The 23,762-nt window shown below is 51.9% G+C and overlaps 7 protein-coding genes across 7 annotated transcripts; 4 read left to right on the top strand and 3 right to left on the bottom strand.

Moving 5' to 3' along the window:
* Positions 1-1,818: 1,818 nt before the first annotated feature.
* T069G_08582 (uncharacterized protein) lies at positions 1,819-3,657 on the top strand (the record flags this gene model as incomplete). Its single annotated transcript, XM_056175792.1, has 2 exons — positions 1,819-2,354; positions 2,424-3,657. The coding sequence occupies 2 exons, from the start codon at positions 1,819-1,821 to the stop codon at positions 3,655-3,657; spliced, it is 1,770 nt and encodes a 589-aa protein (XP_056026741.1).
* A 438-nt stretch (positions 3,658-4,095) lies between these two features.
* T069G_08581 (heterokaryon incompatibility protein (HET) domain-containing protein) lies at positions 4,096-6,774 on the top strand (the record flags this gene model as incomplete). Its single annotated transcript, XM_056175791.1, has 3 exons — positions 4,096-4,789; positions 4,844-4,947; positions 5,053-6,774. 3 exons carry the CDS (start codon positions 4,096-4,098, stop codon positions 6,772-6,774), a joined length of 2,520 nt encoding a protein of 839 aa, XP_056026740.1.
* Positions 6,775-7,634: 860 nt separating this feature from the next.
* On the bottom strand, positions 7,635-9,375 carry T069G_08580 (bZIP transcription factor domain-containing protein; the record flags this gene model as incomplete). Its single annotated transcript, XM_056175790.1, has 2 exons — positions 7,635-8,446; positions 8,493-9,375. 2 exons carry the CDS (start codon positions 9,373-9,375, stop codon positions 7,635-7,637), a joined length of 1,695 nt encoding a protein of 564 aa, XP_056026739.1.
* Positions 9,376-12,706: 3,331 nt separating this feature from the next.
* Positions 12,707-15,478, top strand: T069G_08579 (uncharacterized protein; the record flags this gene model as incomplete). The annotated part of the gene is made up of 6 exons (XM_056175789.1): positions 12,707-12,913; positions 12,976-13,095; positions 13,156-13,419; positions 13,499-13,869; positions 13,921-15,252; positions 15,322-15,478. The coding sequence occupies 6 exons, from the start codon at positions 12,707-12,709 to the stop codon at positions 15,476-15,478; spliced, it is 2,451 nt and encodes an 816-aa protein (XP_056026738.1).
* Positions 15,479-16,249: 771 nt separating this feature from the next.
* T069G_08578 (uncharacterized protein) lies at positions 16,250-20,088 on the bottom strand (the record flags this gene model as incomplete). Its single annotated transcript, XM_056175788.1, has 2 exons — positions 16,250-19,945; positions 20,014-20,088. 2 exons carry the CDS (start codon positions 20,086-20,088, stop codon positions 16,250-16,252), a joined length of 3,771 nt encoding a protein of 1,256 aa, XP_056026737.1.
* A 351-nt stretch (positions 20,089-20,439) lies between these two features.
* T069G_08577 (calcineurin-like phosphoesterase superfamily domain-containing protein) lies at positions 20,440-21,190 on the top strand (the record flags this gene model as incomplete). The annotated part of the gene is made up of 3 exons (XM_056175787.1): positions 20,440-20,508; positions 20,598-21,008; positions 21,065-21,190. The coding sequence occupies 3 exons, from the start codon at positions 20,440-20,442 to the stop codon at positions 21,188-21,190; spliced, it is 606 nt and encodes a 201-aa protein (XP_056026736.1).
* A 458-nt stretch (positions 21,191-21,648) lies between these two features.
* T069G_08576 (uncharacterized protein) lies at positions 21,649-23,653 on the bottom strand (the record flags this gene model as incomplete). The annotated part of the gene is made up of 5 exons (XM_056175786.1): positions 21,649-21,806; positions 21,876-22,077; positions 22,117-23,062; positions 23,115-23,544; positions 23,605-23,653. 5 exons carry the CDS (start codon positions 23,651-23,653, stop codon positions 21,649-21,651), a joined length of 1,785 nt encoding a protein of 594 aa, XP_056026735.1.
* Positions 23,654-23,762: the final 109 nt, after the last annotated feature.

Raw genomic sequence — 23,762 nt, 5'->3', positions numbered from 1 at the left:
CATTTTGTACGGTACCGCAATACAGGCTCTCTCTACGGCCGGGGGCAATATGCGTCTCCTCACTGGATGAAGGCGTTGGCGAAGGATGGATGGTTCCTCATCGACGTTTCGTTGCTATATAAAACAAAGCCAACACAAGATATCTGTGGATTTTCAATGCAATATGATGTATATGAGAGACGCTGGCCAAGTTTGAAAGAGAAGAAAAAAAAAGGTAAGAGAGGGGACTGCCGAAGTCGGAGAAAATGTTGCTATCTTATGTTATTATAAGCGAAAGGCAGCTGCAGGTTCAGCAGCATTCATCAAAGCGCCTTTCAACAATGTGGCATTCTGAGGATATGTTGCCGCTATAAAGGCATCGCTAGTCTTGTTCATCTCTAGAGAGGATAAAGAAATTTTCAGGCAAAAGAGCAAAAAAAGGTTCCAGAGGGAGTCGAACCCTCGCTGGCGGAATCAGAATCCGCAGTCATAACCGTTAGACCATGGAACCGATTGAAGCGGTGATCCGCTTCCCATGGCTGGTGATGGTGGGAGGCTTCCTTGTTATTGGTTATGAAGGCTGACCATGGTGGGCCTTTGAGCAAATGGGCAAAGCGGGGCTGCACCCTCACTTAGACAAGAGGCTGAAATGACGAGATTGACAGCATACGATTAGGTATGAAGTCAATCAACTTTGACATGCATCTTTGACAGGTGTCAGAGTTATTAAATGGCGTATCTGAAAGGGTTATATACATTATGCATCATACCTTGGCACGCTTGGGTCTTCGATGTCATTGAAGAGCTTGGAGTGCCCTAGTCTCATCGTGGTTCATCACCACTTAGACCTGACCTGGTCCAAGAACAAAGGAACAGGTACATCAAGTATTCGCCCAACGACATAACATGTGATTCTGAAACATTCTATCTATCTCCAACAATGGAATTTTCTTCATCAGTCAAAGGCTAAAGATTACTTTCCATCTCGAACTTCAAAAAGGCAGGCGGAAAAGAAAACGGGAATAGCTTCGCTTTGTCTTCTATTGACTTTCCCCTTGACGTCACTCAACGCCGCACCTTCGTACTTCGTCATGGGCGTCAAAGTTGAACCTATTTCTCCACAAACTCCAGAAGCTTGGCCGCAAACATCCAAGAGAGAACTTTGACAGCGACAAAACTCGGTTGCGCGCAATTATTGCCGGCCACACTCTAGGACAAGAGAAAAGCCTTGGAGACTTGGCCTGTCACTGTCTCCCCAGCCGAGCCTCTATCAAGCAACTTGTCACAAAGCCCCGCACCTCCATCAACACCATCCTAGACCTTTCTCAGCACAATCACAGCGCACGTCAGGATGCACGGGACCAGCCACCCGCCCAAGCTGGCCGGACGCTGCCGCTCAGAAAGCTCTGGGATTCGCTGATCGCGGCGTGGACCCCCAGCTCTATGCTTGTTTTAACCAACGGCGGAAATAGCCTGATGCGGGTTGACGAGCTGCTCGATTATGATTAGATAGCGATTCCTTCTGGGCTTCCTGGAGCAATTACTACACCATGCGATGGGTGGCTGACCTGCTCGGGGGTACGAATGAAGGCTTGAATTCCAAGCTCTCCTAGGGTCCGAGTCGAAAGCTCTTTTCTCCCATCATGTCCCTCAGCCACCTGCGACTTGGGTTGACAAGAGATTTCCTCTCGTCATCACCTTCGTTTATCGCGTTCTCGCAGTCTCTGGCTCTGAAAATATCTTGGCTTGCTTGATCTTATCTTTGACTGAGAGCTTTACTTGAGCTCGCTACTCTTTCACTTGGCCGAGAAGGGCAATAAACACCAACGCAAAAACAATATGGCGGCTTTTCCAAACGCCCTGTCCATCTTTCTGTCGATCGCGGTTCTGAGTCTCTGCATCTCAGCGCAGTCCAGCGACAAACCAAACGCAAAAGTTTGGGCTGCTGTTGCATACATCAACCATGGCGAAAAGACTCCCACTCTTGGGGGCTTCAACACCGTCCTCACGCCTATGGGGGCCCGACAGATGTGGAGGCAGGGGAGCGCCTTTCGCAATCGCTACTTGGGTACAGAGAATTCTACCACGTTCTCAAATTCAACGGGAAATTACACAATTCAAGGCATAGCCAAAGATGCCATCGACAATGACCAGCTCACCATCATGTCGCAGACCGACGACTGGGTTGCGGCAGGTGCTGTGGCTTTCATGCAAGGCTTGTATCCCCCGACGACAAACTCGTTCAACAACCTTGCCGGTGGCCAGGAGATGGCCCAAGATGTATTGTCCGATACAGGACCTATTGATTACCCTCTAGGAGGATATCAGTATCCCAGTATCGAGACTCTTTCCTTGTCAGACTCAGCATCAGTTGCGTAAGTCTCTCACCTTGAATCATACTATCATCTTTCATCTTGTATGCTAACTTGTTCCCGGATATGAAGCATCCAAGGCACAGTTGGCTGTTGGGCTTGGGATACCAACGTAAATCTGATGAAGCAAACTGATCCCATAGGCCGCGCAAGGTCAACTCAAAGCCTCTACAGGTCACTCTTTGCCACTCCTCCTCTCCGGGGCACCATATCCAACGGCTCGGTCAATTATTGGAATGCGTATAACATCTTTGAATATGTCAACTATATGAACACGCACAACAAAACTGTCAATACCGGCTTGGGATTCGTCAACACCACCATTGGCGTACTCAAGAAAAATGCCTTTGACTTGGAGCGGGCCAAGAACGGAGACAGTCTGAGTAGCATCCCAAACTGGACTTATAATAATATCACCACCATCGCTGGTCAAACCCTCGCCATGCAAATCGCAAGTTCGCTCAGTGCCGCCACCTTGGGAGCCCCTGGTAGCAAGCTTACACTAATGTTTGGCTCCTTTGAGCCCATATTGGCCTTCTTTTCGCTCATGGGGCTCTACAACACAAATAACCTGATTTCTGGACCATTCTCTACCCTCCCAGACCCTGGTTCGGCCATGATCATTGAATTGATCGGCCAAGATTCGGGAGACAGCACCGCCTTACCATACGCTCAGGAATTCATGGTTCGATTCACATATCGAGCTAATGCCGATGTTGGTGAACCATTCAAAGCCTATCCACTGTCTTCAAATAGCTCTGATAGTCTAGTTATACCTTTCACGGAACTCCTAGGCCAGCTTCAACGTGTCTCTCAAGACTCTTTACAGTGGTGCAGCACTTGCCGGGCACTATACGCACCTTGGTGCACCTCAGAGTCTTCATCTTCTTCCGACTCTTCTTCTACATCTAAGAGTTCGTCCGTCAGTGCCCCTGTCGCCGGTGTCATTGGCGCTATGGTGACGTTGGCTGTGACTGGTCTTGCTGCACTCGCTCTTTATTTCTGCGGAGTGTGTACTCTTGGACGACGCGCAAAATCCAACTTGCGGAGCGGCTCCCCTGGTGGCTTCAAAGGAACAGACAAGAAGGCGAGTGATGTTGACGTTGCAGTCACGAAGCGTGGAATGGCGCACGAGAGGATGGGCAGCTGGGAATTAAGAAACGGGTCAGGCCAACCGCCGACTGCATCGGCCGGCATAGCGACGACGAGTCCGGGAAATGACACGTTTGATCCACGACATTTTGATGACGAGGACGACATGAGCATAATGGCAGCGCAGCCCGTGAAAATCCGCGAGAGCGTCTAGTGCTTCAAGATGGAAAATTGAGAGATTTGGTATATGATATCCTGCTTTGTGTTGTATTTACTTGCCCATGTTGTCGGACGATGGGAAGGTAAACCCTCCAATTGGGTCAAGTGATGGTGGAGTCTTGTTCGTCTTCTTCTCTTATTATTAAATTCACCTTGGCTACGTGTGCCGTACATGACAGCACTTCAGGCATCCCTTCCCATGTGTCCTCTATGATTTATCAGCTTGACGTGTCAGCAAAAGTGTCAGAAGCAGAATTGAAGTATAAGCCAGACATCACAGGCAGGATCAGCGCGCTGGGATGAGATGAGTCAAGCGGCATGACATGCAGCAGTAGCTGCTGTTGGACAGACGTGCTCTCCACCTTGATACATAGCGCCACACTACTGATCCAACAACGGTCTCTTGTCGCATCATAGCTTAGGAATTCAAAATATGCGTCTTCATCGATATGCTGGGGGTCGTCGTCGGTTCGTCCCATTTGTATTGCATTCTTGGCACAGCATAAACCCAACTCTCAGACACATCCTGGGCCGAGATCGTGAAATATTCAAAGCCCAGTCCAGCTTGCGTCTGCGCGCATCAGGCTTCCGCCTAGAGTCTCTCTTCCTGAGTCACGGAAAGAAGCCCGTCAAGCGTCGTGGCTTCAGACCCAAGAAGTCGTTCATGGATCAGCATCAGCCGCTATCTCATCGTCCCAAGCAGTCCCTGAGTATCCCAGAAGGGCGGCGATACGTGTATAAGCCCCTTGGAGAAAATAAGTGCGTTCGGTTCCTCACTCTTCAGCCAGGGTCAGGTTCTGACCCTTTAGTCGGGAGCCTCGAATTCGGGAGCCTCGATCCGGCGGACATTGCACAGCTTCCCCCTTATGAAGCCATCTCGTACGTATGGGGTACTAGTGATCGCCTCTTCGAGCTCTTATGCGATGGCGCCATCCTGCCTCTGACGCAGAGCATTCGCGATGCGTTGGTGAGGGTTCGACTGCCGGATCGGCCTCGCCGACTGTGGGCGGACCAGATATGCATTAATCAAGACGACATTGCGGAACGAAGCCAGCAAGTGAAGCTCATGAATGCAGTGTATAAGAATGCCAGCAAGGTACTTGTGTGGCTGGGGCGGGATGTAGACGGTGTTGCTGCGGATGCGGTGCGGATGGTGCATTATCTGGATGGTGTGTTTAAAGATGACAAGGCTCATGAAAAGTTCAAAGTTGATCATGAGGAGAATCTGGTGATGCAGAGCCCGGAGCGTTGGAAACCTCTATCAAAGCTGACCAAGCTGCCCTGGGTAAGTATATGATCCCCCTGTTGCCTCAAGACGTCTCGATTATTGACGAGATAACTCGCTTTTGATCACCTGGAGTGAGATCACCTTCTGACATTAAACCTCAAGTTCCACCGAATATGGATTGTTCAAGAAATCGGAACCACCGCACCGGCGACTCTATACTGGGGAGACACTGAGATGGACTGGGACATGCTCTCCTTTGTCGCCGGGATCCTCAACGAGAGATACCACCACCTACGCACACGGTTCTTTATTGGCACTTCCAACATCCGCTACCTTCACAAACGCTTCGTCGAACCAGACGTGGAATACGACCAGTTCCACAACAGAGGCAACTTTGCCTACGAGCTTCACCGTGCGAGGCACCTCCTTGCACAAGATCCTCGAGACCACGTGTACGCCTTCCTAGGCCACTTTTCCCTCGGCAAGGGCAGCGAGGAGCTCCAGAGCCTCGTGGTGGACTACTCTAAGAGCATCGAGGATGTGTACTTTGACGTTGCGGTGAGAGGTCTCCGCGGAGCCAACGATCTCGTCATGTTGGCTGCGACGCATCACAGCCGGCCCAACGGAAAGAGACGAGCGCCGGGGAACGAGCAGGAAGCGGACTTGCCATCGTGGGTTCCTGACTGGAGAGACTTGCCGATGCATATTCTCGGATCGCCTGCAGTGCCGCATCGGGCGTCAAAGGATACTAGGCCGGATATCACCATTGACGAGGACAAACGGATCCTGCATGCTCGTGGTGTCAGGGTCGATGTTGTGGAGAGGCATTCGTGGACGATTTACGGGACGGCGTTTCAGGTGAGGCAGGACGATCACGGGCCGAAGAAGAAGTGGTGGAAGCAGCCTCGTCCAAGGGAGAACAGTCAAGCCAGTGACCACCATGGCTCTCCTCAGCCTCAACCCCGGAATCAAAGTAATGATACTCGCTCGCCTAGCAGCAGCAGCAATAGCTCAAGGGGAGGCAAGAATACCACGAGAGGAAACAGTAACAGCAGCAACTACCATCGAGGCCGCAACTCTCATCAACGACGAAACAGCCAAAGCGAACAATCCGGCTCTCGCACACACCCCATGGAAGTCCTCTGGAAGCAAATCTGCGGCTACCAAACCTTTACCCTCTCACGCATATACCCGCCCTTTCTCAAAGATCCTTCCTCATCTCCATCTCCATCTCCGTCTATCCCTACGACCTCGCACGATCACCACAAGTCCGCCTTCTTCGCCCTCATCCAGACCCTCACCAACGCCTGCACCGGCATGGACCGCTCGCGCCCATATTCAACCATCTCTCCGGATGAATGGCTCGCCAGCGGAGCAGCCTATCTCGTGCGCTACGCACTGCCCGCGTCTTCATCCTCCTCATTATCGCATTCACAAACGTTTCCTTCCTTCCCCTCCCAACAACGCTCAGAAAGCAGCAACAGCACTACTAACAACAACAAGAACAAGAACGTCATGTCCAACTTCTTCGAGAGAGCAAACTCCCTCGCCTCCTCCTCCTCCTCACACACCCCCATCTCCCCCGCCATCCACGCCCTCTCCCTCACCGGCGACCCCTTCAAATGGAGCCACGAAGCCACCCTCATCACCCGCTACCGCCGCTTCGCCGTCACCCGCAACGGCTACTTCGTCCTCGGGCCCGACGCCCTGCAGGAGGGCGACATCGTGGCCGTGCTGCGGGGCGGAAAGACGCCCTTTTTGCTGCGCGAGGTGGACGGTGGCAGTGGATGGAGACTCGTTGGGGAGTGTTATGTGCATGGGTTGATGGATGGGGAGGGCTGGGATGTGGAGGGGGCAAAGGAGGAGGTGTTTTCGATACGATAGGGGGGAGGAGATGAACTTGACTGGTCATTATGAAGGGGGGTTGAATCTGTGATGGACGTGGGCTAGGAGTGTGTATGCCCTTGTATAAACACCATCTAACTAATACACTCGATAATTCCACACTATATTCACTACCGAGAATGAGTCTCTGCGGCCATATATATGATACATCCTCTTTGCCAGGATATTTAATCATGAATTGTAACTAGTGTAACGTGTTGTAAATGAATGACTATCCACCCTCAACTAAGACTACAGCTTTCACACATCACCAGATCAGATGACAATTCCCCTGTACTCTCGCTCTCGTCAACACTCTCAGTGTTCTCTGCGGATAGGTTGCCGTCCAGAATCATTGCAGGACATAGGATATCAGTCCCACAGCCCATGTTAGCTCTACACATATACAATTACAAAACCTCACACACATACAAGTCACGTCTTAAATGGTCAGGAATTCAAAGTACATCATGAAATATTTTTTTTGGCATTTCATATCCACTCCGCCTCTAGCCGAGTGAACCTTTGCCTCTCGTCTATCTATACAAATCCAAACATGAAAAGTAAGGCCGCCAACCCTATCCGGCCAGCTCGTGAGTGAAGTCGGGGACAGATTATGTCGCACCCCTAGCTAAAATGTTGACAAAAGAAAATTGAAAAAAAGAAGCGAGTAAAGCTAGCCGTCGATATTTGTGACCCGTCCCATTGTGTGTCCCAATTGATTCCCAAAAGAAAAAGATAAAAACTCCGTCGCCGTTGCCTTGTCCCAGTTTGTGTACATATGAGCCCTGGAATAGGTAGATAGAAACAAGCCGCTAATTAAGAATGGTTCGTGCAAAAAGTATTTCTTTTTTTAGACTTTAAAGATCCATAGTCAAGATCTCTAGCCTTGAGACTAGAGACTCTATGCTGGCACTTATACTTTGTACTCGGGCCATGGCAAATGCGGCACTGACTTCCTCTTCGGTGGCATCGACAAGCTCGATTCGGGAAAGCATCTTCTCGGGCTCAATACCACCAAAGATGTCGACGTGTGTAAGGCTGTCAGTGTCAAGGGCTTGGGACTCAGGGCGGGACGATGTAGGCTCGGCGTGGAAGAGGGCGAACTCGGGGTCTGCCTCAAACTCCTCATCGACTGGTGCAGCCTCGGTCTGGACAACGGGAGCTTGCTCGATGGGTCGCTTGATGACAGGCACCTCAACCTTCTCGTCATCAGACTGGAAAGTCTGCTCGACGAAGCTGGATGTCTTGCCAGAAAGGATGCTAGACTCGATAGGAGAAGGCACCTCAGAAGTCTCCACAACGAAAACCTGGGGTTGGAAGTTGAAGCCGTCGAGGTTAAACATGGAGTAGTCCATGCTCTGCTCTGGGATCATAGCCATGCCAATCTGCTGCTGAGAGGGCTGAGCGCCATATGGGTTCACATCCTTGACGGATCGCTGCTCTGGCGACTGCTGAGGCTCAGGCTTAACCTGGGGCTGGGCAGCAACAGAGGGGTTTGAGCTGAGGTGGTCCAAGAAGTTGGAGAATGAGGGAGAAGAGAGGAGCATGCGGGTGAGAGCAGACAGGCGCTTGTTCTCCTCGACAAGAGCGCGGTTCTGAGCACGCAGATCATTGTTCTCGGTGACTTTACCAGAGACCTCAGACTCGAGCTGGGTGATGTACTCTGTGACTGGTTAGTGAAAATGTTTTGTGATGATATTCATGTAATATCTTACCCTTTCTTCTTGATCGGAATGCGCGGGCGGAGACCTTGTTGCGTAGCTGTCTCCGCTCTTTGCTGCTGAGCTTCTTGCCCTCCTCACTGGCCAAAAGGCGTTCGTCCTCATCCATTTCCTCCTCATCCTTCTTAGACCTGCTCAGGTTGGTGGTGGGAGTCGGGCTATCGGATGGCGGAGGAGCAGGCTTAGCCCGCATCGAGTTGAGAAGCTGAGTGATCTTCTGCTCGACAATGGGGTCGTTGTGAGGCGACAGCTTGCCACGAGGCTTTGACTGAGCGGGCTGGCGCTGAGCCTGTTGCTGCTGCATAATGTGCTGCTGCTGCCTCTGTTGGGCATGAGCCTTGGCCATGGCAGCCTGAGAGTGCGCACCAGGCCACAGACGGCCGACGCTGCCTGAGTGGTTTGTAGGGACAGGCGAAACGATGTTCTCCTGCTCGATGCTGCTGGGGTTGATGGTCGAGAAGAGCTGGGAATCGGCGGGCGACTCAAAGTCCATGGCCTCGGTCGGTCCAATGGTGGTCTGCGAGGGCGAGGTGTTGAAGTCGAACACTTCGTTCTCGGGAGTGAAGCTGGTCAGGAAGTCGAGGCTTCCGAAATCCTGGTAGCCCGCGTTGCTCGACTCGTTGACGGCCATTGTGTTGGCGATGGCTCCGGGCACAAAGCCAGTCTGCTGGCGGTACATGTCATAGTTGTGACTCGGGCCGCTCAGGCTGGGCGTCGTCATCATGCTGGGCGTCGTCACGGCGGCGCTGACGGGGCTGGCGAAGATTGGCTTTGATGAAGACGAAGGAGACATGGACGGCGAGCCATAGCTGGGGATGGCATCGTACTCTGATAGATCGAGCAGCGCGTCCAAGTCGACGTTATTGTTGTCCGTCATGATGGCGGATCTGCCGGCGAAAGGCGAGGTCGTGGATTGATTCGAGTCGGTCTGATGCGTCACGATAATCCAGATGCAATGAACGGCTTTGTGTTTGATGGTTCACAAAGTCGCAGGATAATAAAAACCTTAGAATTAAGGATGTATTGATGAATACAGGTTTGAGTGCAGGATAAAGGTGACGACGACCGGTTTTGGGGGAGCGGCGATATTATGGTTGACGGACTGTTAGCGGCTGGGCCTGAAGCCAAACGGGGGGCCGTGGCCACTACTGGCACTACAGGACCGCTAAGCACCTGAGCAGGCACCTGGATTACTGGGAAAAGGTGCGCTCTAGGGGCTGCGCGGAGGCCCCTTGGCGTCTGGCAGAGGTTGCAGGGGTGCGGCGGGGGTGCACGCACAAACGGGGCAGTGGACGCGTAAGCCTTTTTTCCCTGGGCATTTAATGCAGTGAGCGTCCACTAAGGCGCAACCACTAGGCGCAGCCTTTGGCCTCTTTGGCTCAAGTGCGGGATGGATCTTTTGCAGCCTCTGCGTTTTGCTTGTCCATTGCCTGAGGGATGACGACGCCTGCCTGGCCGAGTGTCCACTCACAGCCGCTCTGCTGGCTCTGCTGGCTCTCGTTAAATCCTCAAGCAAGCTCCGTCCGGGTGCGCCAACCGAAAGGCCAGCACACAGGCTCGGAGATTCGCAGGGCTGACGACCAAACCGACGACGCAGGCCGCGAGTCCAACCAGTTCCCAGCGACTATCTACTGTACAGCACAGCACAGCATCGACGACATGGGCATGGTGATGGATGCTACTGTACTATCAAGAGATATACAAGATAAGCCCAAGCGAATCGATGCCACCACGGATGTGGCCAATATACAGCTGGTGCTGATTGCTGCCGGATAGCTTCTACTACGGCCAACTATTGATTGCTCCGGCTCCGGCTCCGTTGGCTCAAAACAACAAAAAGGCACTTGAGCCCGTTCGCTCGCCTTCGCTTTGGACTGGGCGTCGATAGTTTGGCTTTTAGGACCTGATCATCAGCAAACAAGATTCGTTCCGCTCCTTCGGGTTGCTCAACAGCCCGACGGTTCGTAATCATTCCTCTAGAGGCGCTACTTCACCGGTACTCCCATTTGCCTCAAGATGCCCACGTAACTTTCCCACTAGTTCATGTACCATCTAAGTCCCTCCAATTGCTCGCGAGACCGTCTCCCCACAAGTGGTGGCTGTGCACACCATTCCATCTTCTCCAAAGCATCAGAGCTTCAATCCTGATGGATGGACTCCTCGGTCTCCGAGCTGCTGAGTCACCCTGCTTTCTCATCACGTGATGCTGCTCTCGCTCTCGCTTGCAAGCTGCCCAGATGGAGATTGGCGGTGGCAGTGTTTCACAAGAGAATCTCGTTGGCTCAATCAAGCCCTTGCCAGGCGTATCGCTGTTTGTCTTGATTGGCTCACAACAAGCGTATTCCATCCTTGCGGACCCGAACTCCTGTCGAGCATTGCCCGTAGGTTTGTTGACAGCGAGCCAAAGGTCAAGGTGGCCATTGCATGGCCGTGGTTGCGAAACATTGATCTACCCAACACTCCTTGACGCCGTGCTTTCCTTTGTCGTGAGATTGCTGAATCCATCCATGTCTTCAGTTCCAAGGTCACTAATTCGATGGCAACATCTCATCACTCTCAAAACGGCATGTACGAGTACCAAGTACATACTCGCATCTACCGCCAAGGCCAGGTCCGAGTCAATGCAATTTCTCCCACCGCTCAGCTTCAGGATTGCTGTGGCTTAGGTCCTTGCCAACGTAACAGCAGCATCTAAGCCGAACCAAGCACCATTCACTACTCCGTACTCGTACTGGTAGTTGTTATCCTGCCCACCGTCTGAATCCTCCTTTTCTTGGCCTTTGTGATTACTTTGCCGCCTTGCCAGTGCGCAGAACACAGTATCGCCGGGCAGCGGCTGAGTCGGCAGTGAAGCTGCTCCTGGAATCCTCACTGGGCGGAGTAATCTCGTATGAAGGCGACAAGTTTTCGAGAAGCATTGGTCGAATTTGAGGAAATGCCTGGCCACTTGCCTTTCTCGCCTTGTTTCAATCACAATGCCCACCAGCCCTGCTGAAACTGTCTAAAGCTCCCAAGGCTATGCAACACAACACGTGTGATGTTTCTATTTTTGACTATGCGACATGTACCTTTTTTGCGATTCAGTTCGTCTTTCTGGAATATTGAATGGTTCCACCAGCAGCCCCGGAATGGTGTTGATCTCAACTGACAGCAAGTTCGTCCATTTCTGGTCGAGTCTTGATACCCACTTGCCACCCAGCACTGCTTGGACGCCTCGCCAAAAGGATCTTGACGTTTGGAAGCTTTCATCTTTCGTCTGTAGTAAGTTCAGTATTGATCCAATTCGTCCAGAGTATCCAATCATTATTTGTCTGGCTGTTTCGTGGCTGTGCCAAACCCGAATGGCGCGCGGATCATCGGTCAATCTCTAGTCTCTGACATAATTCCACATCCGCCGTTGTCAAGATGTGGGTGCTTGAATCGCTATCCTATTTAGGAAATGGATAGACGGAGACCGGACATGGAATGCATCACGGCGGTTTAACGTATCTCCGCCATCCGTCTCTTGTCTCCGGGTGGATGTGGTGTATTCCATAGAATCGAATTGACATAACAGATTGCCAAGCAATGGAGCAATAAAATCACCAGTCTTGGCCCTTGGTACTGCTTCTTGCTCCTTGCTTTCTGTGTTCCTGACAGGACATGACATGTGCACATCACATGCGAACACCTATCGGAAAGGGAACAATATTCTCCCAGCTCCCACGTGATTATGTAATAAAAAGCATCAAGCTGCCCAACATCATGAGAGAATCTCGCGTCAAAACTGCCAGATGGTCACGCATCTGGCTTCAGCACCTGATCAGTCAAAGCCCAACCAGCTTCAGGCAGAGCCTCTGAAAGCGGCTGTTTCTGTGTTGCCACGGCTCATCTCGCCGTCCGCTGGTATCGGGAGCTGTCGGCCTGCAACTCGAAGCGACGATAACGGGCGTCAAGGCTCCCTTTGTTCAGTCGCTCCGGACCCACGCAACTGTTTTACCATTTTGATTTGTTTGCTGCTCGTGCTGCGTTCCTCTGAGCCAGGCGACTCCTCTTGGTGCTGTAACCGCCCAGCTGAGCGAGGGTTGATGCAAGATCTCAGCAGCTCATTGATGCAACCTTGGGCGCGTGCTAAGCCGGTGAACTGTGCCTCTTTGCTATGCTAACACTGCCTCCGTTCCTGGAAGACACCACGTTATGATATTGTATGATAGCCACTGAAACTCAACATGGGAAGAGCACGACGAGGCTTGGTCCCAGGAGCCGCTGCCGGGCCCAAAGAGCGGCACAAGAGAACTCAAAGATCGCAGTACCGCAACCCCTACTCGCCTCGACATGAAAACTTTGTGGCAAAACCGTCGCTGCCAAAGTCAAAGCATCACTCATACTTCGAGTTGGTTGAGAATAAGGAGAAGAAGAAGAAGCTCGAGTATCAGGTACAAAGCATAAGCGCTCCCCGTATGCCTGTCGAGTGGTGGAAATATACTCACAATCACAGATCACGACGGAAAAGACCCCGCCACCAGGGTTTGAATTTGTCCCCATCGGCAACCCCCAGCTTACCGCAGCCTGCAAAGAAATATCCCGCGAAAAAGATGCCATGATATTTATTGTTTCCGTGTGTTTCCTCCTGTCGTACGTGTGATGCAACATTATTATCTAACATTTAGCTTCTCAGAATGCAAAAGGTCTTGATGAAAGCAGCCTTGCCAACCAAGTGCATCGAATTGGCCATCATATCAGGCAAGTCATTGTTGAGGAAGCCAAGGCAAGCATCGATGACATGCCTCACCTTGTCGGCGCAGTAACAGGCGCCGGCCCTGAGCCTATTCCCGAATCCCAGAGCGCCTATCATGCTCAAGTTGATGCCGCCATTAGGGACCTGTTTCCACGGATTCCCAATACTGACCGTCAGATGATTATTGAGCATTCCTTCACTCGGGTTTGTATTTTCTCCTTTCTCTTCCCGTCTTTCCCCATCGCACAAAAAGACCAATGGCGAACAATAATATCTTCCTTAGGGATCAACTAATCGATCTGAGCATCCTGTCGGCTTCTCAGAAGACATTCCACTTTCTCGCAGGGTCCAGCTGGCAGTCCTTGCCCACATAAGGCACACTCATACGCGGTATGATGCACTGTTGAGGGAAACAACTTGGCAGAACGCGCGACGAACTGTAGAATCTCTGTGTCTGGACATCCTCGTTAAGTGGCGGGGAGATGAGGAAACCGGTCGTGACCAACTGGACGAGATCTTGCGTGAGGTCGTTGTCATCTCTGATTCCGAGGATGACGACGATGATGATGAAGATGAAGATGACGATGACTCGACCGATTATACGTCGGATGAGGATGCTGATCAAGCCAGGCTCACACCCATGCCTGTGTATCGGTCAGCACAACCTGTCCGTCATATATATCAGCCAGATCGCTCCCCTCCTAGGTCCTCCGTTCGAGAAGCGATCCAGGTGTTTTCTCCTCCTGCTCCAAACGTGGTAGCGTTGGGATACACTGATCGTGGTCGCAGAGTTGACAGGAGAGCTCAGCGTGGGTTCAGAAGATACCGCGCCTGGGAAGAAGCCATCAGACGTAATCGAGTGGAAACACCAGTGGCTGGGCCGCCCTCTCTGGATACTGCCATCAGCCATGCTGCCTCATATCAGCCTTCCAGGTCTATTGGGCCTTCTTATGACGTCCATGTCCGGCCATATGACAACTTAAGTCCAGTGGTTCTTCCCTCTGGAACTTCCCCAAGTTTGAATAGCCGCGGGATACAACGGCCCATATATGAGGTACCATCTTCTTTGACTTCGTCACCCTACCGTGGTCCGCCTATGGATGCTCGGCCCTCTCATGAAAAGGTAATGTCCGCTGTGCCGTACTCGACTAGCACGTCATCTCGCGAGCTGGCTCCTTCGGCTTCCAGTCATTTCCCAGACATGTTGGTGCGCTCTATTGAGCCGGCATCCCCAGCCGCTCAGTCCACATACATACGCACCCTACCTCCCAGGAGCCAGGTCTCGGTAAGTTCTTATGCAACACCGGTCACACCACTGGCCGGCTTTCAGCATCCCCCTAGGCTTGTTTCAAATCCAGGAGAAGGAATCCAATCATGGGACCGCCCCCCAGCGACGCAGGTAATTTATAATGGACCGCAAAATGCCATGGATTTCAATGCCATTTCCAGTAGAGAATCCAACCACTCGCATGACTTCCGTGGCCAGACATATCCGCATCCCACTGCATATGGAGCACAGGCAGCATCTTCTTTTCCTCATCCGGTATCAGGCAACCCAGTGTCAGCTCCTCCCAGGCTTCCGGAGACGAGGAGAATCGTCCTAAACGCAACCCGCCCAGGAGAGCGTTCAAATCCTATCCTTATGGAGGATCGGGGCGGGTACTATGAAAGGGTCAACCCTCGGCCTGAGGGCAGCGCGCGAATTCAACTACGACCTACTCGCCCTGCTCAGCCACCGGCCGAGGTTGAGATCCAAACCACTGTCAGGCCTCACACGATTTTTCAATGGGAAGAAGATTCGAGGCATAGAGCCGAACGCCGGGGTGTTGCAGAAATCGAAGTCAATCCTCTATTTGATTCTCGCTCCCGTGCCCCACATGCGCCTCCTGCACCCCATACTCACCCTTACCCCCCTCGCGACTATTACGGTGCACCGAGGCTTGAACCACTGACCAAAGAGCCGGACTACAGAGTACAAACCCGGCAAGTGCCTAGTGGAGAGTATGCTGCACCACCTCCTGAGGGCTATTGGGTCATGTAAGTTACAGGCACTCTTGTTCCATATACGCCTCAAATTTGTGTTGATTTGATACTCATGTGTTGCAGACGACAATATGGTGACAGACAGGCCCCACGACCTCATCCCGAACCCGTTTATCATCCCCTCCCCACGCGACCCTCTGGGGTAGATGAACGGTATGACACTAGACGAGAGCATCCGGGCCTGGGTCAGCCAACATCAAACATAATTGTTATCGACTGATGTGACATTCCTAGCCCCCGGGTTTCAATGTCAGCTCGCCCCTTGTTCCTTTATCTTTTCTGCCTCGAGTTTCAAGCCCAGGCATTGCGCAGCATCCAATGATGATGATTATGATGAGCACATCGAGAGTTAGAAGCATATACGGTTTTGTTTGTCTGTCTGTTTGTTTGTTTGTTTGTCTTTCAAAAATGGCATGGCACGGCAAAAAGCATGGAGTGGAGGAATTTTGCTTGGTTGGACTCATGTTTATATACCCCCCAACGCTCTCCTTTTGCCGGACCCGGCCACGTGGAAGCACCACTATTAGATACCCAGAGGGAGGGAGGCATTGGCGGCTATTTGCTTGTTTGTTTGTTTTTGTTGAGCATGATTTGGAGAAGAGCATCAATGATGGAAAGACATGTGCGAGTACATGATGCATCTATGTTAGAAAGGGGGTGAAATTGAAGGCGAGCCGAGTGCTGAGTTTTTTTGTGCTTTAGAATTGAACATGTCGATTGTGATTGTGCCTCTTTTGTCACAGCTTATTATGATATATAACGAACATCATGAGCAGATGGTAGAACAAGTAAATATGTATTTATTTCGAGAACAACAAAAAACTAATAGTTAACCACGCAACCCACATTTCGCTCACATGTAAAGTGAGTCCAGCAGCTCTCTTCTTTTTATTACCCGTGGGTATCCATAAGATGCATACAAAGGCTATTTTCACCCAATCATGCCGTCATTTCTTTCATGCAAGAACGCTCTCCTCTTAAGAACCCCCCTTTAGTTCCGGCCTCTTCCCCGCCCCTTGCCCACTCCCGATCCCGGGCCGTGTCTCTTCTCGGTGCCCAGACCTCTCCGGCCAGCAGCAATACCGCCCTTTCCGCTTCTTGGACCACCGAAAGAGCCGCCGCGGCCTCCTCGGCCTCCATGCATCGGGCCGCCTCTTCCACGGCCCCTGCCGCCGCGATCGCGGCCGGGGCTGATGCTGTTCTTGACGGCCACGGCGTCGTCCTCGTCCATCTCGTCGCCGTCGTCGCCGTCCTTGGAGCGCTTGTTGGAGAACTTGAGCCTACCGCCGCGACCGCGCTTGGCAGCATCGCGGCCCTTGATGGCGGCGACGTAGGCGCCCACGCCCGAGTTCTCGGCGCCGCCGGCCTGGTCGACGTCCATGGCGCCCTCGTCATCGCTGTCCTTGCCGAGGATGAGCTTGCCGTCGAGATCGGTCTTGGCTTTTGTCTTTTGGGGCTTGCGGAGCTTGACGGGCTTGGTGGATGATATTCTGGCGAGGGCCTTCTTGTCGAGAAGGTCGAGGGGCTCGTCGTCATCTTCGACAATATATGTCTTGCCGCCCTTCTGGGCCTTCTTCTTGGGTCTCTGTGCGCCCTCGTCGTCTGATCCCTCAGATTCGTCCGAGTCGCTGCTATACAGAGCGCGGTCGTATTCGTTCTCATACTGTCGCTTGCCGTCGTCCTCTTCGTCGTCTTCACTAGCGTCGTCGTCGTGGGCACCCTTGGCAGCATCCTTCTTTCTCTTTGCTCTCTCCTTGGTCTTGCGAATGTTGGCAAGCAACTTCCTGTCGGACTCGGGGCAGCTCTTGTTGATGGCGTCGAAGCCGAAGCGGCGGACCATGCGTTCCAAGATGTGCTTTACCTTGGCCTTGAAGTGGCCCTTGTGTTCGTTGCTCCAGATAATCAGGTTTGGAACGAGTGTGTCCAGTCGTGGCATCATCAGCTCAACTGGCAGGCTGATGACACAGACCTTGACGAAGCCAAGGCAGCTCTTGACGATTTCTCGGTTATTTGAAGTCAAGAAGAGATCCATTGTTTGCACCAGGTCAGACAGAGTCTGGTCGCTCAGAGATGATCGGAACTCGTAGAGGAGACGGCTGATGGCGGTGACTGACGCAGAAATCATGTGAGGGGTGCTTCCGGCCAGACCAGCGCTCACCATGGTGAAGAACTCTTCGATATTGGCAGTGGCAGCGGGAGCATCGCTTGGCATGTGAGGCACTTTGCTGTTGTCGATGACGGCACCGTTAGCAGCCGCCATCTTGTGTCCCATCTGAACCAGGAGGTCGTATGCGCTTTCACGGGCTCTTTCGTTGTTCTCCTTGCAGCAGATGACAATCTCACTCAGAACAGACGGGATGAAGTGAAGGCAGTTGTCAGGGACAAAGGGCAACAATGCAGTAATGGCAGCGATTCTCTCGCGTCTAGCCGGAGCAGAGACCTTCTCTGAGCTGGAGAGGATCAGGGTCTGCAGCTCAGCATTTCGCTCCTGCAGAGCAGCCTTACCAAGCTCGGAAGTGGCCAGTCGTGGTATCAGCTTGTACGCCTTCTTCTGCAGCTGGGGCTCCTCCTCCTTGTTGATAATTACGGAAGCAATCTCAAACAATGTAGCGAAGCTCTCTCGTGGGAGATATGCCGAAATGGTAATGACAAGATCCATGAGGGTCTGTGCAGTGGACGGCATGTGATCCTTTGACTTTTGTCCTTGAGCGGGCTTCTCGGCGGCCGGTGCATTCTGGAGTTCCCCTGCAAGCATCTTGCTGACACGGTCGAAAGTGTCCATAAGCTCCTGGTTTGGCGTGATGCTGAGGAAAGCATTTACAGTCTGCAGAATGGGACCTCGGCTCTGGGGCAAAGTCTGGGTATACACGTTAAAGAGAACAGCAAGCATGTTACCAGCAAACTGGCCCAGATATGCCAAGTTTTTGCGAGCGGCGTCCTTGGTTACCCGGCTCTGAAGGAGGAGGTCTTCCTCCTCCTCCTCAATATTTGCAATGGCTTGGTTGGATTCAATCAAAGTCCTCAGACCTCTGCAGATGTCCAGTCTCAAATCGACTTGTTTGTAGAGAAGATTGGCCAAAATTTCAGCCATAGCTTGGTCGAAAGACTCCATCAGGTCGAGCGGCAGGTCGCAGTAACCCGGCAGAGTAGACCAGATTTGCTGCACCAGCGTCTCGTAGATCTTGATCTCCATAGTCCTTTCGGCTTCTCCATGATCCAAGACCTTTTGGAACATGACTTCACTCAAAGGCACCATCTCGCTCTTGAAATGAGCCAGATTTGTGTTGCTAATGTAATCTCGCAGGATCGGGAACAGCCATGCTCTTCCGTTCTGACCCTTAACGGGCTTGATGATGTTCAATGGGAGAATAGATAGAACCGCCTCAGGGCCCATAGCTCGAATAGCCTGGCCCAGGACCTCGTCCGCCTCCTTCTTGTTCCGGAAAGACGGGTTTTCGCGGATCTCTCCGATGGTTCGTGTGACGTTGAGCATAATTGGGTTTGCCCTCCATCTCAGAGTGGTGAAAATAGCCTCTAGGACATTGAAAGTCTGCAACCAAGCGGCTTGGTATTGAACACTGAGGAGAGACTCGGCCGCCTTGGCAATTTTATCCAGGACTTTCTCATCGTATATTGACGGCTCAAGAATAACCTGTGGGGGAATGCAGTTGGCCATGAATGAGACCAAACACTCGGAGGCCGAGATTCTAATGTTTTCGGAATCAGACTGAAGGAATTGCGCCACCATGTTGAAAAGATCGGGAAGGTTTTGGAAGGTCTCGTCAGCTTCAACCTGTGCAGACACATCGTAGCCTCGGGAAAGGATCGCAAGCCACGGGGGGACAAGTTGGGTATCGTTCGCAGCTGGTCGCAGCTCTGAAATGATTTCCATTAGGCGAGGCAACTTTGCTGAAGTGAGTTCGTCTGTCATTCCCTCAAAGATCAACTCGAAGATCTCAAAGGCGGCCATGGTCATGTACTCGTTGCCCGTCTTGGCAATGTTTAGGAGGAGTTCACAAAGAGATTCGATTTTGGTGCTCGGCCAGCCACCGCTCGCCGATGCAACTGTCTTGATCAATTGGAGTGCGTGGATCAATGCCGGATCGTGTGTCGTGCTGGGCGCCTTCTTGCCCTTTCGTGCCTGGACAGCCTGGGCTGCAAGATCCTCCAAGTTCTTCAGCGCAGTGTGGGCGCACATGTCCGCGGCCGGGTGGTCCGTAGAGGGGCTTGGTGGGGGGTTCTTGAGAACTTTCTTGAGCGCATCTTGAGATCGTCTTCGCACCTTGGGCCTCTGATCCAAAGCAAGGTTCAGCAGTCCGGCAACGGCACGCCTCGGTCCAATCTGGGTAACAGACAGTTCCCATGAAGCGGCATCCTGGGCCAGGAGGAGAGATTCTAGGCAGCCAATTGAAGTCCTAAGAAGAATTGGCTCCGCATCTTGCGACAACAAAACCGGCGCGAGCAGCGTAAGGATCTGGGTAAACTTGGATCGAAGCAGAGGCTGCGGTGCGAACGGGGTGACTACGTCGAGTAGATAGACCACCGGGGTGGCCAATTCGATGTTAACGTTTCCATTGTTCTCCGCCTGCTGAAGAAGCGCGAGAAGGGCAGCAAAATATCCAGTAGAAGTGGGAGCTGTGTTCTGCTCCTTCAAAGTTGATTCGACCGCCTGCAAGACAACGACGGTCTAGCGCACACAAAAAAGTTAGCCAATGCAAACCGTACAACAGTCTCTGAATACACAAGAATGCTCACCTTCTTCTGACTCTGAAGTCCCGGAGACTTGATCTTGTCCAGCTTCTCAGCCAGAGTCGGAGTTGGAGTCGCCATCTTGTCGTAGATATCGTCCAAAACCTCTTGAGTGAGAGAAAGCGTCCGCTTCGCCCGCTGCAAAATTCGAGGCAAGCAAAGCGCACAGCACAAAAAATTCCTTATCGTAATCCCCGCCAGTCGATAACGATAACGATAAGTTGCGCCAGACAGGTGGAGTGTGGCTGAGCCAGCGTATGCCAATACCCAATATTCGACATCGTTGTATCCGGACTGTCGACGTACCTGCGGCCCCTCCAAGCCTCACCCAAGCTCCAGCGGTAGTAATTGGTCGTCAGCTTTCTGGGGGATCCAGCTTCGCAAGTTCGATTCCGCTCCGGCCACTGAACTGCGCAGCTTCGGCGAGGAACCATGACTTTCCTCATACTTGTGATTGGGGACCTGCACATCCCGGACAGGGCGCTGGACATTCCCGCCAAGGTACGCCGAGCAAAAAGAAGCCGGGCTTTACCCTGGAGCTTGGTGTTGTCACCGTTTGCTAACTTGTGATGTTGCGTTCGCCCCTCTAGTTCAAGAAGCTGCTTGCGCCCGGCAAGATTGGCCAGACTCTATGTCTCGGTAACCTCACCGACAAGCACACCTACGAGTATCTGCGGTCCCTGTCGCCGGACCTCAAGATCGTCAAGGGCCGCACCGATGTCGAAGCCACGTCTCTCCCCTTGACGCAGGTCGTCACCCACGGCGGCATCCGAATTGGCTTCCTGGAAGGCTTCACGCTTGTTTCCAACGAGCCCGACCTGCTTCTCGCTGAAGCCAACAGACTGGACGTCGATGTCCTGTGCTGGGGTGGCACTCATCGTTTCGATGCCTTCGAGTACATGGACAAGTTCTTCGTGAACCCGGGCAGCGCGACGGGAGCCTTCTTGACGGGAGCAAGCCTGGATGCGGAGCCTACGTCTCCAAGCTTTTGCTTGATGGATGTGAGATTTATTATATACTCTAGAAACTTTAGCAATGATACTGACTCTTATGACAGGTCCAAGGCATTTCATTGACTCTCTATGTTTACCAACTAAAGACGGATGAAAAGGGAAATGAGAATGTGGCGGTAGAGAAGGTTACTTATACAAAGCCGGTGGAGCCATCTACGGGTTCATCATGACACACCTGACTTAATTGAAGAGAGAGGATGCTCAGCTAATAGAAACCATTGTAATTGCCGACGGCAGAGGTAGAGATGGAGTCAATACCCGGGCCAACCCAATTATACATTATACATGACGACTTGGAGCTTGTCGGTGTACAGGTCTACCATTACTTTTAAAATATAAGAATATTCAAAAGCACAAAGAAGAAGTTTGGTTACATGTGAAATGTCCCTGCCGAATGGGACAACGGACAAACCACAGATTCAAAGATCAGATAAAGTATAAAGATAAATTCAAATATCATTCAATAATTTCCGTCGCTTGGTATCTCGCGCATGAAACAAGATTCAAGTTCGCCTAACAATGCATCCCGAATTGACAGTCGTGAGTGCCCACAGTAACGCCCAAACACATCCTTGCTCGAAACTCCTTGTACTTTCGCCCTCTGCCCTTATATGCTTCAGGGCCGTCATCATACCATCATACTCCTCCGTCTAGAGTTAATCCTTTCTTTTGTTGATAGACGGTCGTCTTCATAGTCATCATCGGGATTCATTGTAGAATGTCTTGATGTAGTGGTCCGTCTCCGACCCCGTTTCTTTGGTTCCTTGACAGGTACTTCCTTCTCAGCTAGAGGCGACTCGCTTGTAAACTCATACACATCGGCCTCTGCCAAACCGCTACTATCAAGGTTGATACTAGTATCCCTTGATCCCTCGGATGACTCTGCGTCCTTCAAAGCGTCGTTGACAATTCCCAAGCCTTTTGATGCTATGCTCGAGGAACGCTTGCGGCGTTCCGTAACGACGGTACTTAGAAGGACATCTGTAGCTAAATGTTTTGCTGCTAGAGGGCTCGACGGATTATCTTCGATATCGGTTACTGCCATCTCTCGTTTACTCTTTGTTGATTCAGGCAAAGCGGACTCGTAGTTGCTAACCCGTCGAGCGTATTTCCCTTCTCCAGTTACGGCATCAAATAGCTCCTTGGTTGGTCGTCGCATCTTGGCTCTCAGGTTGGGCTCAGTATAACTGATAGTCGTCCGATTCCGCCTACTAGGCCGTGATGTCTCTCCGTTGGACGAGATATCAGAAGGAGGAGGTGTGTCTCCTCGTGATCCCTCAGGCGATATGTCCACCGCCAGAGAGCCAGGCGAGAATAATGCTGATTCTCTGATGGGTGCTGCCAAGTCAACTGTTGCATTCGAGGATCCTTGAGATTCAATCGTAAAGATAGGCAGTGCTTCTGCTTCAGCGGGTAATGGGTTCTTCGCTTTTTGTTTTTGTCGATCAAATGCTGCCCTCGATTTTGCTGCATTGAGTTTGGCTGTTGCTATCTCATCAACCACCGATGGCTTTGACTTGGAAATTTTTCTTGGGGATTGAATATCGTCGTTAGTGCTCTTGACTGCCAGCGGTCTTCGAACGTTTTCTGAGAGCTCCAGTTGCGAGGTTTTTCTCATCTTAACGAAACCCCTCCCCGACCTTCCTTCTGTCTTGTCGACTAATATCTTGCCAATACTCTTCTCATTCGTTCCCTTCTGAGGTTGATTGTTCTCGCTGTCGTCTTGATCTCCAAATTTCCGTTTTGACCCGGCCTTAACGGGCAGAGTTGGTGCAGCATCGGCAGTATTCTTGGACTTATTGACCCGGTCACGCTTTTGCGCTATCTGCTCCTCGTCATCGTCTACTTTGTCAGATTTTGACGATGCTAGTGCAATTGGGGGCTCCAGGCCCTTTATCTTCTTTGAGCTTTCAACAGGCATTGATCGAGTTGGTGAATCGATCTTGACAGGGTCTTCCTCAATGTATTTAGACATTGGTGGAGGGCCCAGTTCAGGCGACTCGATATCAGCTTCTGACCTGAGAGCCAGAATTTGTTCATGACTATAGATTTGTTAGCATGTCATTTATACACTGCGAAGTCGAGTTTACCTACTTCATTGATCTCCGGGAATTGCTCCTGTTTTCGCTGATGACGCCGAGTTCTTCAACATCTTTTGCAATTTCGCGTAGCCGCCTCTCAGATGGACTGGGCCGACTCGCGCTGAAGCCCAATGGGTTCTTTGATCTTCGCTTAACCATGGGCGAATGTCTCTTCGCGGGCGGCTCGAGGCCCAATTCTGCAATGAGAGAGCCCCATTCTGTAAGTTGCGACTCTAATTTGGCCTTGATGGCCATCGCGTGATCCGCTATTCTTCGCGACTCGCTGTCATCGACTTGTTTTTCCAGTTCCAGGATGCGGCTGCGCAGCTCGAGATTTTCCGACAGCATACATGCGCACTCATTTTCCAGTTCGCGGATTCGAAGGGCTCGGATGTTGTTTGTCTTTGCGAGTTCTCTATTCTGGCGAAGCATCTTCTTGCGAACTGAATGGCACGTTGTTAGCACGCGCGACAAATCAGATTTGGATGCCCGAGATCACATACGCGTTTCCAGCGTCTCTGTCGGCACCGGGATTTCGTTGAGCCTAGCCATGGCTGCTCACAAGACACGCGTGTCTGCCGCGCAAATGGTTATGGAGAAGAGTTTAACAGCCAGCGATGGTTATCGGGGTATCAAAAGCGGTTGAGAAGTCGGTCTGGAA

Source organism: Trichoderma breve, chromosome 5 (assembly GCF_028502605.1).
Source record: "Trichoderma breve strain T069 chromosome 5, whole genome shotgun sequence".
Taxonomy (NCBI): Eukaryota; Fungi; Ascomycota; class Sordariomycetes; order Hypocreales; family Hypocreaceae; genus Trichoderma; species Trichoderma breve.
This window is presented reverse-complemented; position numbering and strand designations above follow the sequence as displayed.